General features: G+C 44.7%; 1 protein-coding gene and 1 long non-coding RNA gene across 2 annotated transcripts in view; both read left to right on the top strand.

The window, feature by feature from the left end:
* Positions 1–11,213, top strand: part of LOC116966229 — a 43,790-nt gene extending 32,577 nt beyond the window's left edge. Inside the window, exons 4-6 of the mRNA XM_033012374.1 lie at positions 6,309–6,578; positions 8,587–8,934; positions 11,185–11,213. Of these exons, the coding sequence (XP_032868265.1) occupies positions 6,309–6,578; positions 8,587–8,934; positions 11,185–11,213 (647 nt within the window). The remainder of the gene's footprint in view (positions 1–6,308; positions 6,579–8,586; positions 8,935–11,184) is intronic.
* Positions 11,214–12,329: 1,116 nt separating this feature from the next.
* Positions 12,330–18,045, top strand: part of LOC116966258 — a 7,608-nt gene continuing 1,892 nt past the window's right edge. The window contains exons 1-2 of the long non-coding RNA XR_004409946.1: positions 12,330–12,415; positions 17,236–17,292. This is a non-coding gene — a long non-coding RNA (uncharacterized LOC116966258). The remainder of the gene's footprint in view (positions 12,416–17,235; positions 17,293–18,045) is intronic.

Raw genomic sequence — 18,045 nt, 5'->3', positions numbered from 1 at the left:
ACACTGCAAGGTGGTTATGTGGGTTATTTACAGAGGCTGTGAAGGTCTTGGTGCACTCCGTGATGTTGAACTTGGAGAACACTGCAAGATGGTTATGTGGGTTATTCACAGAGGCTGTGAAGGTCTTGGTGCACTCTGTGATGTTGAACTTGGAGAACACTGCAAGATGCAGGAACTATTTGGATGCTAATGAAAATATTGGCTGCAGGTTCCTCCTTGAATTAAATTAAAAGCTCGGGAGAAAATTTGTATTCAATATTGTACTAAGTTTGAAAATAATGTATGATCCTGATTCTCAAATGTACCTCATTTGTAACCCCCTAAACCCACCGTGATGTGCTACATTTGGATATAGATTTAAACTGCTATAATGGTATATGGACATATAATGGTAGATGGACACACTGATCTGTTTTGTAGTCAATGCCTACTGTTCTGTTGTGCTGAAGCAAAGCAAGAATTTCATTGTCCTATCAGGGACACATGACAATAAACTCACTTGAAATTGAACTTGAGCTAAAGCTCTAACACAGCTGCAAGGCGTGAATATTGACCATGTTCCCTTCGTTACAAAACAGCAGATTCCCACGTTTGCCATTATCTTAGACATTTGCCACCCACTAATAGCATTTAATATAAGGAGGTTCCAAGTCTAAACGTATCCAATGTATTTGTGACCTCAGGAAATTCCCCATTTGGTTTATCCAATTAGCTTTTACAAGATGAGATTTAATCTGACTCAAAAATTATCAACACTAATGGTGTGTGAATCCTGAGCTGGATAGAAAGAGGAAGGGTGTTTGCCCTTCCAAAGAAACTGTGTGAGACTGTGAATCTCAGTGTGTCGCCGTGCTTGGAGCTTTGTCACTCAGTCTCTGTACTCGTTCACCATCAGTCTCTTCTCACAAGGTAGGTGACCTCACTGCAGTCTCACTTCATGTCAAAGAGTGGTTTAACAGGTATCCACAAACTGAACAATGTTGGATGTCCTGTAAACTGTGATTTATCACTCATTCAATCAGCTTGATCCACTTTAGATTTGACAAGGGCATACAAACTTTATTAATTTTGTTTTGTCTCCTTTATTTCCCACAGCTAAATGACCAACATATGCCGTTTTCATACTGGTGTCAATAGACAATAGACAACAGGTGCAGGAGTGGAGGCCATTCGGACCTTCGAGCCAGCACCGCCATTCAATGTGATCATGGCTGATCATCCACAATCAGTTCCCCGTTCCTGCCTTCTCCCCATATCCCCTGACTCCGCTACCTTTAAGAGCCCTATCTAGCTCTCTCTTGAAAGCATCCATAGAACCGGCCTCCACTGCCCTCTGAGGCAGAGAATTCCACAGACTCACAACTCTCTGTGAGAAAAAGTATTTCCTCATCTCCGTTTCCTATTCAATCTAAATTGAATATTTTTGTTCCCGTTTCACCGGCAACGTACTGGGACCGTTTGAGAATATTGAATGTCCCTTGCCATTGTGTTGCCTTCTCTGTTCATTAACTCACTAGCGAGGTCTGATTTAGTTGAGAAAATTTCACCAGTGGTCGGAGGTAATTGAGTCAAACATAGAAAAGGCGGAGTACAGATGAATGATTTGGGACAATAGCAGTTGAATATGGTGGTGAAATCCCAGATTACTGAAGTGACAATATTCCAGCAGCAGAATCCACCAAGTGAATGTATTTTCCCCGTGTAATTGTGTGCGGTCAATTCTAAAATGCCCGAGGGTCGGGAGTTTCAAACTGGCTGGACTCAATACAACATTTGCCAACTACCAATCTGCTGATCCTTAGTCTAAAACTGCACCTTGTTTCCAAACAGAGAATGTACAAAATGAGGCCGAGGTTTCTCTGCAACAGTTTGCCAGCTGGTTTGATGTTGGGTTTCTTTGTTTTCCTGCTTCGACCAGTTTCCACACAGAGTAAGTACTTTCTCTTCACCGTTCACAATCACCTTGCATTAATTATCATTGTCCATGTAAACCCGCACCCTATTGTCAATCTCACTTTCCTCTCCACATCCCTGTATGTGATGCTGCCTCACAAATCCACACCATCCTTGCTGGACCTCCATTCCACATCCCTGTATGTGTTGCTGCCTCACAAATCCACACCATCCTTGCTGGACCTCCATTCCACATCCCTGAATGTATTGCTGCCTCACAAATCCACACCATCCTTCCTGGACCTCCATTCCACATCCCTGAATGTGTTGCTGCTTCACAAATCCACACCATCCTTGCTGGACCTCCATTCCACATCCCTGTATGTGTTGCTGCCTCACAAATCCACACCATCCTTGCTGGACCTCCATTCCACATCCCTGAATGTGTTGCTGCCTCACAAATCCACACCATCCTTGCTGGACCTCCATTCCACATCCCTATATGTGTTGCTGCTTCACAAATCCACACCATCCTTGCTGGACCTCCATTTCTGAGCCCATCCCATCAACTTCCTCTCCTTCTCCTGCACCGACACGGTCCTTATCAAAGTCAGAAATGGCCTCCTGTGAACTTGTTGCAGAGTTAAACTCTCCCTCCTCATCCCGCTCAGCCTCTGCAGCCTTTGACACGATTGTCCACACTATCCTCCCCAACATCTCCTCACCACAGTCCATGTGGGTGGATCTGCCCTCGACTTATCGATCCAGTCGCAGCCCGAGAACCAGACGCAATGTCTTCACTTCACGCTCCCACAAAGTCCCTTCAAAACCAGATGTAGTTCCTCCACTAACCCCAACACAACCCCCTATCCCCACCTCCCTCCCTCCCTCCCCCCCACTCACTCACTCACTCATGTAATGAAATATCCCTGCATCAACCAGGCCAGGTTATTCCACACACACATCTCTTCAGAAACCGTGACTTCCTCGCTGGGGTTTCCAAGGAAGATCACAACTGTCTGGAATTAAATTCAGTTCAAAATTAATGATTACAGATATGGGGTGGGTGGGGGGAATGTGTTTTAAATGTTTATTCTTCATTGTTCGTATTCGCAAAAGAAAACAGAAATCGAATGTATTTCTTGGATAATGGAGACGACATTGTGTTAAACGGACCGGACAATGCTGAGATGTACACTGTTGTTGTCTGGGAATGGAAACCACACTCAGGGAAGGAAATCGGAAAATTGACTTTTAGAAGAACGGGAAACTCTTGGATCAAAGATAACGCCGCTGGCAACTTGTACCCGGAGATGAAAGTGAATACCTATACCCTTGCTCTAACAATTGATAAACCCACATTTACATGGGCTGGAATTTTCACTTTGACTCAAACAGAACCGAGAAAGAAAATCCTGAAACAATATGAAGTATTTGGGATGAAAGGTGAGTGGGTGCGATAAGGATCAATAATGTTGAATTAATCTCTGTAAATATTGTCACCTATAATGAATGATGAGAGATGGCAGGAATTGTGAGACTTCTTCCACCCGGTGAAAAGTCAAACAACTGGGGAAGTGATTTTGTTCATTGATTCTGTAATGATCAGCAGGGATGGGTGATAATAGTTTGATGACTTCACTGGGAACAGCAAATCAATGAATCTAGCCACAGCGAATACCATGGTCTTCTTGCCGGCACACGGTGAGGTGATCGCGGCAAGCAGGGTGGTATGGAACCAATGTGTCCGTGTAGTGGTCCCGGGGTGACACTGCTACTTAATGTTACCCTGTGACCAGGTGGATGGAAGTCCATCCATCACCTGTGGAACATGGGCTCTGTCATAGAGTTCACCTCTTGAGACCAATCAGATACACCTAGAAGGAGTGGAAATAGATGCATATTCAACAGTTTGTGAATATTAGAAACAGAGCATGTGTAAATACAACACTGCCTGTATGTTGCCGGTTCCACCTGCAGTCCCACGGTGAACAGCTCGGCATTTAATACAATCATCCCCTCCAAGCTGGTTACCAAACTCGCAGAACTGGATCTCTGCGCGTCCCTCTGCAATTGGATCCTCGACTTCCTTATAGAATTTTTCGAGGATGTAACTAGTAGAGTGGATAAGGGAGAACCAGTGGATGTGTTATATCTGGACTTTCAGAAGGCTTTCGACAAGGTCCCACATGAGAGATTAGCATACAAACGTAAAGCACACGGTATTGGGGGTTAAGTATTGATGTGGATAGAGAACTGGCTGGCAGACAGGAAGCAAAGAGTAGGAGTAAACCGGTCCTTTTCACAATGGCAGGCAGTGACTAGTGGTGTACCGCAAGGCTCGGTGCGGGGACCCCAGCTATTTATGATGTATATTAATGATTTGGACGAGGGAATTGAATGCAACATCTCCAAGTTTGCGGATGACACGAAGCTGGGGGGCAGTGTTAGCTGTGAGGAGGATGCTAGGAGGCTGCAAGGTGACTTGGATCGGCTGGGTGAGTGGGCAAATGCATGGCAGATGCAGTATAATGTGGATAAATGTGAGGTTATCCACTTTGGTGGCAAAACAGGAAAGTAGACTATTATCTGAATGGTGGCCGATTAGGAAAAGGGGAGATGCAACGAGACCTGGGTGCCATGGTACACCAGTCATTGAAAGTAGGCATGCAGGTGCAGCAGGCAGTGAAGAAAGCCAATGGTATGTTAGCATTCATAGCAAAAGGATTTGAGTATAAGAGCAGGGAGGTTCTACTGCAGTTGTACAGGGTCTTGGTGAGACCACACCTGGAGTATTGCGTACAGTTTTGGTCTCCTAATCTGAGGAAATACATTCTTGCCTTAGAGGGAGTACAGAGAAGGTTCACCAGACTGATTCCTGGGATATCAGGACTTTCATATGAAGAAAGACTGGATAGACTCGGCTTGTACTCGCTAGAATTTAGAAGATTGAGGGAGGATCTTATAGAAACTTACAAAATTCTTAAGGGGTTGGATAGGCTAGATGCAGGAAGATTATTCCCGATGTTGGGGAAGTCCAGAACAAGGGGTCACAGTTTAAGGATAAGACGGAAGTCTTTTAGGACCGAAATGAGAAAATCATGTTTTACACAGAGAGAGGTGAATCTGTGGAATTCTCTGCCACAGAAGGTAGTTGAGGCCAGTTCATTGGCTATATTTAAGAGGGAGTTAGATGTGGCCCTTGTGGCTAAAGGGATCAGCGGGTATGGAGAGAAGGCAGGTACAGGATACTGAGTTGGATGATCAGCGATGATCATATTGAATGGCGGTGCTGGCTCGAAGGGCCGAATGGCCTACTCCTGCACCTATTTTCTATGTTTCTATGTTTCTATGTTTCTCATTCACAGACCACAGTCTGTACGTATTGGTGGAAATGTGTCAGCCTCGATAACAATCAGCACGGGAGCACCTCAAGGCTGCGTGCTCAGCCCCCTGCTGTACTCACTCAATACTCATGACTGTGTAGCCGGTCATTGTGCGAACTCCATCATTAAGTTCGCCGACAACACCACTGTTGTGGGACGTATCACTGATGGGGATGAGTCATAATATAGAAGAGAGATCGAGCAACTGTCCATATGGTGCCAGCACAATAACCTGGCCCTAAACACCAGCAAAACCAAGGTACTGATTGTGGACTTTGGAAGGGGTAGGATGGGGACCCACAGCCCCGTTTATATCAACGGGTCGATGGTGGGAAGGGTCAAGAGCTTCAAATTCCTGGGCGTGCATCTTTCCAAAGATCTCTCCTGGTCCCAGAACACTGATGCAATTATAAAGAAAGCTCATCAGCGCCTCTACTTCCTGAGAAGATTACGGAGAGTCGGTTTGTCAAGGAGGACTCTCTCTAACTTCTACAAGTGCACAGTAGAGAGAATGCTGACGGGTTGCATCATGGCTTGGTTCGGCAACTTGAGCGCCCTGGAGAGGAAAAGGCTGCAAAAAGTAGTAAACACTGCCCAGTCCATCATCGGCTCTGACCTCCCTTCCATCGAGGGAATCTATCGCAGTCGCTGCCTCAAAAAGGCTGGCAGTATCATCAAGGACCCACACCATCCTGGCCACACAGTCATCTCTCCACTGCCTTCAGGTAGAAGGTACAGGAGCCTGAAATCTGCAATCCAGGTTCAGGAACAGCTACTTCCCCACAGCCATCAGACTATTAAACACAACTTCAAACAAACTCTGAACTATAACAGCTTATTGTACTTTATCTGTTTATTTATGTGTGTATATATAAATATTCTATGGTATATGGACACACTGATCTGTTCTGTATTGATGCCTACAATATTCTGTTGTGCTGCAGCAAGCAAGAATGTCATTGTCCTATCTGGGACTAGACTTGTACAAACCACTACTCACTCTGAATCTCATTGATCTGTTTTTCACAGTTGAGGCAAGTCCACGGAGGGCTCAGTTGGGCAGTGACGTTACACTCAGCTGCACCATCTCCAGACTCTCAGATACAGTCAGTCTTCACTGGAGACCCATGGACTCATCCCAGCAGAACAGGAGCAACAGTGATCAGATCCGCCTGGATAACACGGTCTATCTGATGGTTCAACACGTTACAGTGAAGGATGGGAAGCTGTATGTGTGTGAAGTGCGGGAAAACGGAAACATTCTTCACACAAGTAACGGAGATTTTACTGTAAACACCAGTAAGTGTAAACACCTCCCATTGGGTATCAAGTAGACACTTGTAACACGGTGCTTCTTGTAATATTATGTGTGCGCTCCGTGAAGAATTGTGGCAGTGACCAACTGCTCTCCAGTATAAAATGCTGCAATGATCAGGGAGAAGTTTCCAGAAAGTCTCTGTGTGGAGCAGCTGCCTGCTTGTCTCTGGGTGACAGGCACACACACAGCACAGGAGGGAGATGTCTTTCTGTAACCATTGTTCAGTAAAGTATTTGTCAGTTTATCTTGTCATCAATGCTCCAGTATCTGAGACTGAGATACAGGACTCATCTTGTCATCAATGCTCCAGTATCTGAGACTGAGATACTGATACAGGACTCATCTTGTCATCAATGCTCCAGTATCTGAGACTGAGATACTGATACAGGACTCATCTTGTCATCAATGCTCCAGTATCTGAGACTGAGATACTGATACAGGGCTCATCTTGCCATCAATGCTCCAGTATCTGAGACTGAGATACAGGGCTCATCTTGCCATCAATGCTCCAGTATCTGAGACTGAGATACTGATACAGGGCTCATCTTGCCATCAATGCTCCAGTATCTGAGACTGAGATACTGATACAGGACTCATCTTGCCATCAATGCTCCAGTATCTGAGACTGAGATACTGATACAGGACTCACATCAAAGTGTCAGATAGAAAGTGTAGTCACCAGCACTTGCTGCTCACACACACACTGGGGGGTCCCGACCCACACATCAACACTGAACAACAATCCATCCCCTCTCCCCACACTGACCCTTCTCTCCGAGTCTGGTGTTGCTTGAAGTGATTCCAGCTGCTGCAGACTCGGGATTGGGATCAGCATTCAGCTGGGAGCAGGACCCGGGAACAGGGAAGGATAGGGAATCAATGGGTGTGAATGGGAGAGGGATGGTGGGAATAATGGGAATGAGCCGTACCACTTGAAGTGCCAACGTGTCCGGGTCAGTCCCCGTGCAGGCATCCTCTGGGCTGCTTCTGTCCACAGCCTGAACCTGAACCTGAACCCGAATCTGAACCTGAACCCGAACCTGAACCTGAACCCGAACCTGAACCCGAATCTGAACCTGAACCCGAACCCGAACCTGAACCCGAATCTGAACCCGAACCCGAACCCGAACCCGAACCTGAACCCGAACCCGAATCTGAACCTGAACCCGAACCCGAACCCGAACCTGAACCTGAACCTGAACCCGAACCTGAACCCGAACCTGAACCCGAACCTGAACCTGAACCCGAACCCGAACCTGAACCTGAACTCGAACCTGAACCTGAACCCGAACCTGAACCCGAACCCGAACCCGAACCCGAACCTGAACCCGAACCTGAACCCGAACCTGAACCTGAACCTGAACCCGAACCCGAACCTGAACCCGAACCTGAACCTGAACCCGAACCCGAACCTGAACCTGAACCCGAACCTGAACCCGAACCTGAACCCGAACCCGAACCTGAACCCGAACCTGAACCCGAACCTGAACCTGAACCCGAACCTGAACCTGAACCTGAACCTGAACCCGAACCTGAACCCGAATCTGAACCTGAACCTGAACCTGAACCTGAACCTGAACCTGAACCCGAATCTGAACCTGAACCTGAACCTGAACCTGAACCCGAACCTGAACCTGAACCACCTCCTGCAGACTGACAGAGACATTCACCTCCCACACCGCTCTCGGGAGTCTCCGGGAGGTTTCATTCCATCCCGGGACATTCCCGGACAGTCCGGGTGTGGGGGCCAACCTCATGTTGAAATGTAGAGTGGAATATCCAAACTTCACTGCAACTTACTGCCGTACAGCACATTGTATTTTATAAAGATCTGATGAGTTTAGTGCGGCATTCATGAAAGATGTTACATTTGAAACTTGATAAGTTGAACAAAACACCACAAATGTTTATAAGAATACGGTTGAGAATCTGTGTATGGCACAGTAACTGTAATACTGAAAGGAGTTATCCTCTGTCTCTCTGATACAGATTTACATGATGGGAGATACACACTTTACCGCTCCAGCACCGGTCACAGTGAACTTCACCTGGTTTGTTCTGGGAGTTATGGTCGTGGCTATTCCCGTGCTAAGTGGACCTGGTCACCTCATCACCTTGAACCGCAGAAAGTAATAGCATCTGCAGACCGTTCTCAGCCCATCATCATCAATGTCAATGGGACCAACTTCGTGAATCGACTGGTGACCTCAGGGAAACTCTTCGATGGCAAGGATTTCAATGTGAGGATTGTCCCCGTTGTGTTTCAAGATGCCGGAGTTTACGCCTGTTATCTGGAACAAAATCTGTTTCTCACCATTGATCTAATCACAGTGAAAGGTAGGAGTCAGAATGTTGCAACTGAGTTTACTGATGAACTTATTGTTTAAAATGTAAACAACCTGCTTGTTTCCACAGTCACAGCTGAACCGTCTGATGCAGTGACTGAGGGAGACAACGTTACCCTGACCTGCTCTGTGTCTCACGTCACCTGGTCAATGAGACTGGTTTGGATCAATGGCGATGGCAAACGTGTTGGAGAAAAGGCACTGACTGAGGAAGAGAAATCACTGAGTCTGGTTATTCAGAAAGCTGAGAGAGGCAGCGGGAACTGGAGATGTGTTTTGTTTGATCATGACCTGCCCTGGCTTGTTGTCCCAAACTATCAGAAGCCCAGTGGTAAGTGATAAGGGTTTGTTCTTCATACTTAGAGTCATGATTGAGTTTTGATGTCGTTTATTGGTCCAGACATTTGAGTGGAATATTTTCTTCCAGTTTGAGTTGTCTAACTCTGTTATGATCAATGAATTCTCAAATTTCAAATAACACTTCCTGAACACCATTCCCCCCCTTCATTGTGCACGCATTTATCCCACCACCCAGTGATCCTATTCTCTTCCCTTCCTCTTTCAACTCATTTCCCACCCCTTCCAATTGCAGAGTTTTCCTTTTATGTTCTTGCTCCACTTCCACCCATATCCCTCACTCTGTTACTGATCTGACTGTAGATCAGTCAGTATTAGTTGACCTGATCTATGTCATGTTTTACTGCATGCCGCTGTGTACTCAAACACTCATCTGGTTGAACCAGGATTTAGATAAAGGACTTCAAGATTATGTAAAAGGAAACACGATAGAAACGAAACAGAAATGGGAATTGGAAATGAATATTATTATTACTGACGAAATGTGGGAAAAGACATGTCTTTTGTTCATACGTTAAACAGCCCCGCCTGGAGGGAGTTTGAATGGAAAACTAGAATGAGAGTATTTCAGACTCCTCTTATGTTAGCAAGATACAGCAACATCTCAGATTTATGCTGGAGACAATGTGGGAAGATTGGTGATCATATCCAGATTTTATGGATTGTCCCAAATTGTATCAATATTGGATAGACATTCAGGAGGAGATCAAGCTAATCTTGGGGGTGGATCTACCTCTGGAGCCGGCATGCTTCATACTAGGAGAGAATCCAGAAAATATAGATACCAAAACATAGAAACATAGAAAATAGGTGCAGGAGTAGAGGCCATTCGGCCCTTCGAGCCTGCACCATTCGCCATTCAATATGATCACGGCTGATCATCCAACTCAGTATCCTGTACATGCCTTCTCTCCATACCCCCTGATCTCTTTAGCCACAAGGGCCACATCTAACACCCTCTTAATTATAGCAAATGAACTGTGGCCTCAACTACCTTCTGTGGCAGAGAATTCCACAGATTCACCACTCTCTGTGTGTGAAAAAAAATGTTTTTCTCATCTCGGTCCTAAAAGACTTCCCTCTTATCCTTAAACTGTGACCCCTAGTTCTGGACTTCCCCAACATCGGAAATAATCTTCCTGCATCTAGCCTGTCCAACCCCTTAAGAATTTTGTACGTTTCTATAAGATCCCCCCTCAATCTTCTAAATTCTAGCGTATGACACACATGCTTGCTTGGGGGGTTGCTGTTGATTGCAAAGAAGATGATTACAGAGTCATGGAGAAATGTAAAGTCACCAAATGTTCAACAGTGGAGGGAAAGATTGAAAAGTGTATATATGATGGAAAGTATAACAGCTAAACTCCAGTTAAGGACAGATGCTTTCAACATTATGTGGACATCGGTATTACTACAACTGCCAAGACTGATTAAGGACACGATTTCTCCATAGCCCCAGTGGAGGGGAGGAGTTCGATTGGTATTGTATACGTGTATTTGGAACCATATGTACAGACATGTGTGTGACTGTGTATAAGTACATACATAGTGGCCATCAATGACAAAATATGTTATTCTAGTGACATACAAGTGAAGGTTTAACATAACGGGTGATTATATATTAAGTTGGATTAAATATGATGAGCTTGCGTGGGTGCCTGTGAATGTGATGCTTCTGTGACAGAACTCTAGGATGATCTGATGTGATTCTGACAGCTGCTGTGTGATTTGTATATCTTGTTTGTATGTGGACTTTGTCTTGTTAATAAATGTTGAGTGTTGGCTCGAGGGGTTGAATGGCCAACTCCTGCACCTATTGTCTATTGCCAAAGATCCTTTCTTTGAATCTGACAAAACATGAACTCACTTGTTTCCCTTTCCACAGATACTGCTCAAACGGCTGAATATTTCTAACATTTACAGTTCTTGTGCTCCTGGTTAGAGATGATTGAAATTGGAGGGCAATATCCACTCTGTTGTCAGCAGTGCTCATTCAACCATTGTTTCAGGCTTAGACTATGATAGACATTTGTCCACTGTACAATGGGAAGTATCACAGCTGAATCAGCTACTTTATCAGCCAACCATCAGCTCCCATCTCCTGCCTGAGAAATGTCAGCTGATTGTAACCAAGAGATAGAAACTTGTGTGAATGTTTACAGTCTCTAACTGATGGCTACTGAGGCAAGTTGTGGCTCTCTGATCTTTGTACTCGGCTTGTACTCGCTAGAATTTAGAAGATTGAGGGGGGATCTTATAGAAACTTACAAAATTCTTAAGGGGTTGGACAGGCTAGAGGCAGGAAGATTGTTCCCGATGTTGGGGAAGTCCAGAACAAGGGGTCACAGTTTAAGGATAAGGGGGAAATATTTTAGGACTGAGATGAGGAAAACATTTTCCACACACAGAGAGTGGTGAATCTCTGGAACTCTCTGCCACAGAAGGTAGTTGAGGCCACAGTTCATTGGCTATATTTAAGAGGGAGTTAGATGTGGCCCTTGTGGCTAAAGGGATCAGGGGGTATGGAGAGAAGGCAGGTACAGGATACTGAGTTGGATGATCAGCCGTGATCACATTGAATGACGGTGCAGGCTCGAAGGGCCGAATGGCCTCTACTCCTGCACCTATTTTCTATGTTTTTATGTTTTTAAGTAAGGTCAATTAATCTGGGAAAAAAAGACACAATATGCTGGAGTAACTCAACGGGTCAGGCGGAATCTCTGGAGAACATGGATAGGTGAGGTTTTGGGTTGGGACCCTACTTCAGACTAAAGGGCTGTGACCCGAAATGTCACCTGCCTAACCTGCTGAGTTTCTCCAACACCTTGTGTCTTTTATTGGTAAACTATCATCTGTAGTACCTTGTGTCTCAGTTAATCTGGATCACGTTAAACTCAAGACTTCTGATCTAAATTAGTCAGTGTGGTTAATGCCTGGTCTTTGGGGGAGCTTTTGAATGATGTCCATTTATTCTACAAATGTGAACTCTGTGTTTATTACTTTGACAGAGATTTACGATTTGAAATTCATCATTGTTGGAATTATCGTAGGGCTGGCTCTTCTCCTCGTCATTATACTGGCAGTGGTGTGGTGTCAAAGAAGGCACAAGCCTACAGGTAAAGTACATGAAGGCATCCTTAATGCAGCACAGATTCCCCCAAATTATCAATGACAATGTTATCTTTGTTACAAGGAGAAAAGAACAATCTATTTTGGATAGAAAAGTATCTGTTTGTGCTTATATTGTTGGGAAATTGATTTCAGACTTGTTGTGTTCAATTGAAGCATTATTTATGCAATGTGGGTTGTCCTGTCTACCTGCGTTGCCATGAGGAGTCTGCTGTATGATGCTGTTCAGGTGGTGATCTGCAATGATCTGACCATGTGGTGATTGTGTCACCATCCCCGGTGTAAACCAATATCAAATAAACATGCCAGAAGTTGAAGTATCGCTAGTGTAGTCATGTAGAAAATATGGTCTCCAATTTGCCCTCAATATGTTCCTATTTACTGAGGGATAAATATGGGCCAGTAAACATAGAAACATAGACAATAGGTGCAGGAGTAGAGGCCATTCGGCCCTTCGAGCCTGCACCATTCGCCATTCAATATGATCATGGCTGATCATCCAACTCAGTATCCTGTACCTGCCTTCTCTCCATACCCCCTGATCCCTTTAGCCACAAGGGCCACATCTAACTCCCTTTTAAATATAGCCAATGAACTGGCCTCAACTACCTTCTGCGGCAGAGAATTCCAGAGATTCACCACTCTCTGTGTGAAAAAGGTTTTCCTCATCTCGGTCCTAAAAGATTTCCCCCTTATCCTTAAACTGTGACCCCTTGTTCTGGACTTCCCCAACATCGGGAACAATCTTCCTGCATCTAGCCTGTCCAACCCCTTAAGAGTTTTGTAAGTTTCTATAAGACCCCCCCTCAATCTTCTAAATTCTAGCGAGTACAAGCTGAGTCTATCCAGTCTTTCTTCATATGAAAGTCCTGACATCCCAGGAATCAGTCTGGTGAACCTTCTCTGTACTCCCTCTATGGCAAGAATGTCTTTCCTCAGATTAGGAGACCAACACTGTACGCAATACTCCAGGTGTGGTCTCACCAAGACCCTGTACAACTGCAGTAGAACCTCCCTGCTCCTATACTCAAATCCTTTTGCTATGAATGCTAACATACCATTCGCCTTCTTCACTGCCTGCTGCACCTTCACGCCTACTTTTAATGACTGGTGTACCATGACACCCAGGTCTCGTTGCATCTCCCCCTTTCCTAATCGGCCACCATTCTGTAATAATCTACTTTCCTGTTTTTGCCACCAAAGTGGATAACCTCACATTTATCCACATTATACTGCATCTGCCACGCATTTGCCCACTCACCCAGCCTATCCAAGTCACCTTGCAGCTTCCTAGCATCCTCCTCACAGCTAACACTGCCCCCCAGCTTCGTGTCATCCGCAAACTTGGAGATGTTGCATTCAATTCCCTCGTCCAAATCTTTAATATATATCGTAAATAGCTGGGGTCCCAGCACTGAGCCTTGCGGTACCCCACTAGTCACTGCCTGCCATTGTGAAAAGGACCCGTTTACTCCTACTCTTTGCTTCCTGTCTGCCAGCCAGTTCTCTATCCACATCAATACTGAACCCCCAATACCGTGTGCTTTAAGTTTGTATATTAATCTCTTATGTGGGACCTTGTCGAAAGCCATCTGAAAGTCCAGATATAATACATCCACTGGTTCTCCCTTATCCACTCTACTGGTTACATCCTCGAAAAATTCTATATGATTCGTCAGACATGATTTACCCTTCATAAATCCATGCTGACTTGTCCAATGATTTCACCACTTCCCAAATGTGCTGCTATCCCATCTTTAATAACTGATTCTAGCAGTTTCCCCACTACCGACATTAAACTAACTGGTCTGTAATTCCCTGTTTTCTCTCTCCCTCCCTTTTTCAAAAGCTACATTAGCTACCCTGCAATCCTCAGGAACTACTCCAGAATCTAAAGAGTTTTGAAAAATTATCACTAATGCATCCACTATTTCTGGGGCTACTTCCTTAACTACTCTGGGATGCAGCCTATCTGGCCCTGTGGATTTATCGGCCTTTAATCCATTCAATTTACCTAACACCACTAAACCAGGAGACCAAGGTATGTATCTCCACTGCACTTTGGTGGTTCAAACTTCAAGGGAAACCTTTGCCTTGTGTACCATGGGTCATAATTTAGGGAACACTGTGTTTCCATGGACTCTGATTTTATACACATGGTCTTATCCCACAATTAAATGTATCTGACGTACATCTGAAGTCATGTTCCTGGTCATTCTGGTGGATCTCATTATTAATGGGGTACAGTTTAAACACTGGATTGTTGCTTCTTTAAAATCAAACCGAATTAAAGTCTTAATCAGAAAATAATACTTATTTTCCAGAAATCAATGTGACCCCAGTACCGGAGATGAGCCGTGTTACTGAATATATGTCTGTGACTAGGAACACAACGAAGAAGGTAAATAGATGACTCTGTCAATGAATCTCTAGTTGTACAGGTGTTGTATTTGATGAAGCAACCTATTTCACATTTCACAGTTTTGTAACAAGAATGTGAGGAAGGGAACCTCAAACACACAAACTAATTGATCAATTCAACAGTCTCTCTCTCTTGTGTCAATTCACCCCTCAGCCACAATCTTCCTCATCCAACTGCAGGTCTTACTCTGCATTGGTCAATTGACTAACTTTCACTGGACTATCATGGCCAACCCATCAATGTTGAGACATCACCATGAACAACATATTCACACTCCTCATTTATTGTTGATCCTGATTAACAGCTTGGTTAGTGGCTCTCTAAAGAATGGACAACATTTGCCCTTCCAAAAGTCACCATCCCTTTCACAAAATATCATCTAGCATGAAATGCCTCCAATGCACGTTGCCACTAGTTCAGGTTTTATTCTAAAGTGAAAATAACAACAACATTTCAGAATGGTTTGAGCATCATTAATAGATGGTGGATAGGTGATGTTTCAGATCGAGACCCTTCTTGTGAGTCTGAAGAAGGGTCACGACCTGAAACATCACCTTATACATGTCCTCCAGAGATGCTGCCTGACCTGCAGAAGTACTCCAGTACTTTGTGTCCCTTTGTGTATTAACCAGCATCTGCAGTTCTTTGTTTCCACCTCAGACAGAATCAGAATCAGGTTTTATTTGCCAAGTATGTTTTGCAACATACGATGAATTTCATTGGCCAGGTCAGTCATACAATTAAAAAGCAACAGATCACACAAAAACACATTTCAACATGAACATCCACCACAGTGACTCCTACACATTCCTCACTGGCAAAATAAAGCTTAAGTCCTTCACTAGTGTTCTTCCTCGGCCATGGGCCTCGAGCCTCCGTTAACGGGATGGTCTTGACTCCCGTAGCCGGTGGCGTTTGGGTCCTCCAAGTCGGGGCGTTCAGCTCCTGCATCGGGGGGATGTCAGCTCCCCCACGCCGGGCGTTTAAACCTTGTGTCATGGCTGGTTGAACCTTCCACGGCGTTGGAGCTCCCGAATAGCCTCTCCCGAGACTGCGAGCCATTGATGGTAAGTCCGCAGGCCGCGGTGGGAGCGATCCCAGGCAAGGGATCCGCTCCGGTGTTAAGTCCGCGCCCCACAGTCCAAGGCGGCTTTTCAACTCCAGCGATGGTAGGCCGCAGAGCCTAACCCAGGAGAATGTGATCTGAAAAATGATCACCTCTCCGGGAAGGTAAGAACCTGAAAAAAAAAGTTTTCCCCCTCTCCCCACATAAAACAAAACTGAAGAACATTAAAACAAACTTTAAACAAACGCTAAAATAACAAAAAGATGAAAAAACGAACAGACTGCCGGCAGGGCTGGCCATCTGGAGTACCTCTGCAGTGCTGGTCAAATGGTGGACAGTATTGTTTTTGCCAGAATTTAGATCACATTTCTCATGAATCTGATGAACAACAGAGTAATCTTTCTTGAAAAATCTGAAGGAACCTTTCAATAAATCAGACATTGCTCGTGTTTTAATGAGAAAAATATAAATTCCTTACCTTGTTCCACAGTACGGATCAATTGTGTTCCACTGTGTTCCACTGTAACGGCATTGATTGTATTCATATATTGTCTTTCTGCTGATGCAACAAAAGCTTTTCCCTGAACCTGGGCACACATGACAATAAACTAAACTGAACCTCAGCTGATCATATCTCCCCATATTCCTTGATCTTAGTCCACATATGACTGGTCTCTATTTTGTGTTTTAGAGACTTTTTTCCACTAACCAGTGGTCTTTGAAATTTATGCTTCATTTATGTGGTGTGTTGCCTTAGTCCAAATGCCTCTGATGCTGCTGCTGCAGGCAACATTGTCATTGTACCTGTATCTGTATCTCGCCATTGTTGTGTATCTGTCAATGAATTCAACAACTCCTAAAATGTACTGAATGATTTGGCTCCAGTCAAATATGTGGTGGAGAATGTAACAGATTCTTTGTTCTCCTCATCTTAATCCTTATTGTCTGTTGTCTTAAACCTTTACCCCTGGTCATGGTCTCCCCCAACAGGGAACATCTTCCTCCATCCAGACTGGTCTACCTGTTGGAATTGTCTATGTTTCCATGAGAGCCATTGTCATTCTTCTAAACTCCACGAGCCAAATTAACTCAAATTCTCTTTGTAATTTCCACCGTCCCAGGAAGAAGTCAAAACAAGGAGGTTAGGAGATGTGACTTTTCATGGAGGGTTTTTTCAAACTGCTGGAGGTACTCTGTGGGTCGAGCAACATCTATGGAGGGACAACAATGATCAGCGTTTCGTATCGTGACCCTGCATTGAATTAAATCATCCTTTTTCAAATACAAATAAATTATTTGTTTCCAACTTAATTCCACAGATACAGAGGAAGGTATTCACTATGGATCCATCCCCTTCCAGCCTAAAGCAACTGGTGGTAAAATGACTTTATTTAAATATGTTTTAATCTTTTATCACAGTGAGGATTATTGGCACAGAGTAGTCTAAAACCCTGCTGTCTTTGCCCACCTTACAACAGCATCAGGCATTCCTGGGATAAAGTCCTTCACTCTGCTCATCAACATGAAGTGGGACAGTCAGCTTAGGCTCAGTTAGGAGCCCAACCTTCTCCGAGTGTGTTCTGGTCCCCTAAACTACAGAGAGTGTGTTCTGGTCCCCTAAACTACAGGGAGTGTGTTCTGGTCCCCTAAACTACAGGGAGTGTGTTCTGGTCCCCTAGCCTACAGAGAGTGTGTTCTGGTCCCCTAAACTACTCTAAGTGGGTTCTGGTCCCCTAAACTACAGGGAGTGGGTCTGGTCCCCTAAACTACAGGGGGTGGGTCTGGTCCCCTAAACTACAGGGAGTGTGTTCTGGTCCTCTAACCTACTCTGTGGGCTCTGGCCCCCTAGCCTACTCTGAATGGGTACAATAGCCACTCCAGAGATCCAACCAGTGACATCCAGGCCACTGTTACAACACTGTTGTGCATTGGCGTTGGTGATGGGAAGTGAAACCAAGACACCATTTATGTCCATCTGAAGAACATTCTTCTGCACAACTCCTGACTGAGCTCGAAGTGATCAGCACAATCTTCCTTGAATTACAATATTTTTTTGATATTGATTAGTAGGACTGGATGTTACAATCCCTAAGGTTCTTCACCACAACTGACACCCGATATTCTTGGGG

The sequence above is a fragment of the Amblyraja radiata genome, chromosome 36 (genome assembly GCF_010909765.2).
Source record: "Amblyraja radiata isolate CabotCenter1 chromosome 36, sAmbRad1.1.pri, whole genome shotgun sequence".
NCBI classification, from domain to species: Eukaryota; Metazoa; Chordata; class Chondrichthyes; order Rajiformes; family Rajidae; genus Amblyraja; species Amblyraja radiata.
The sequence above is the reverse complement of the archived record's forward strand: the minus strand, read 5'-3'. Positions and strand labels throughout refer to the sequence as shown.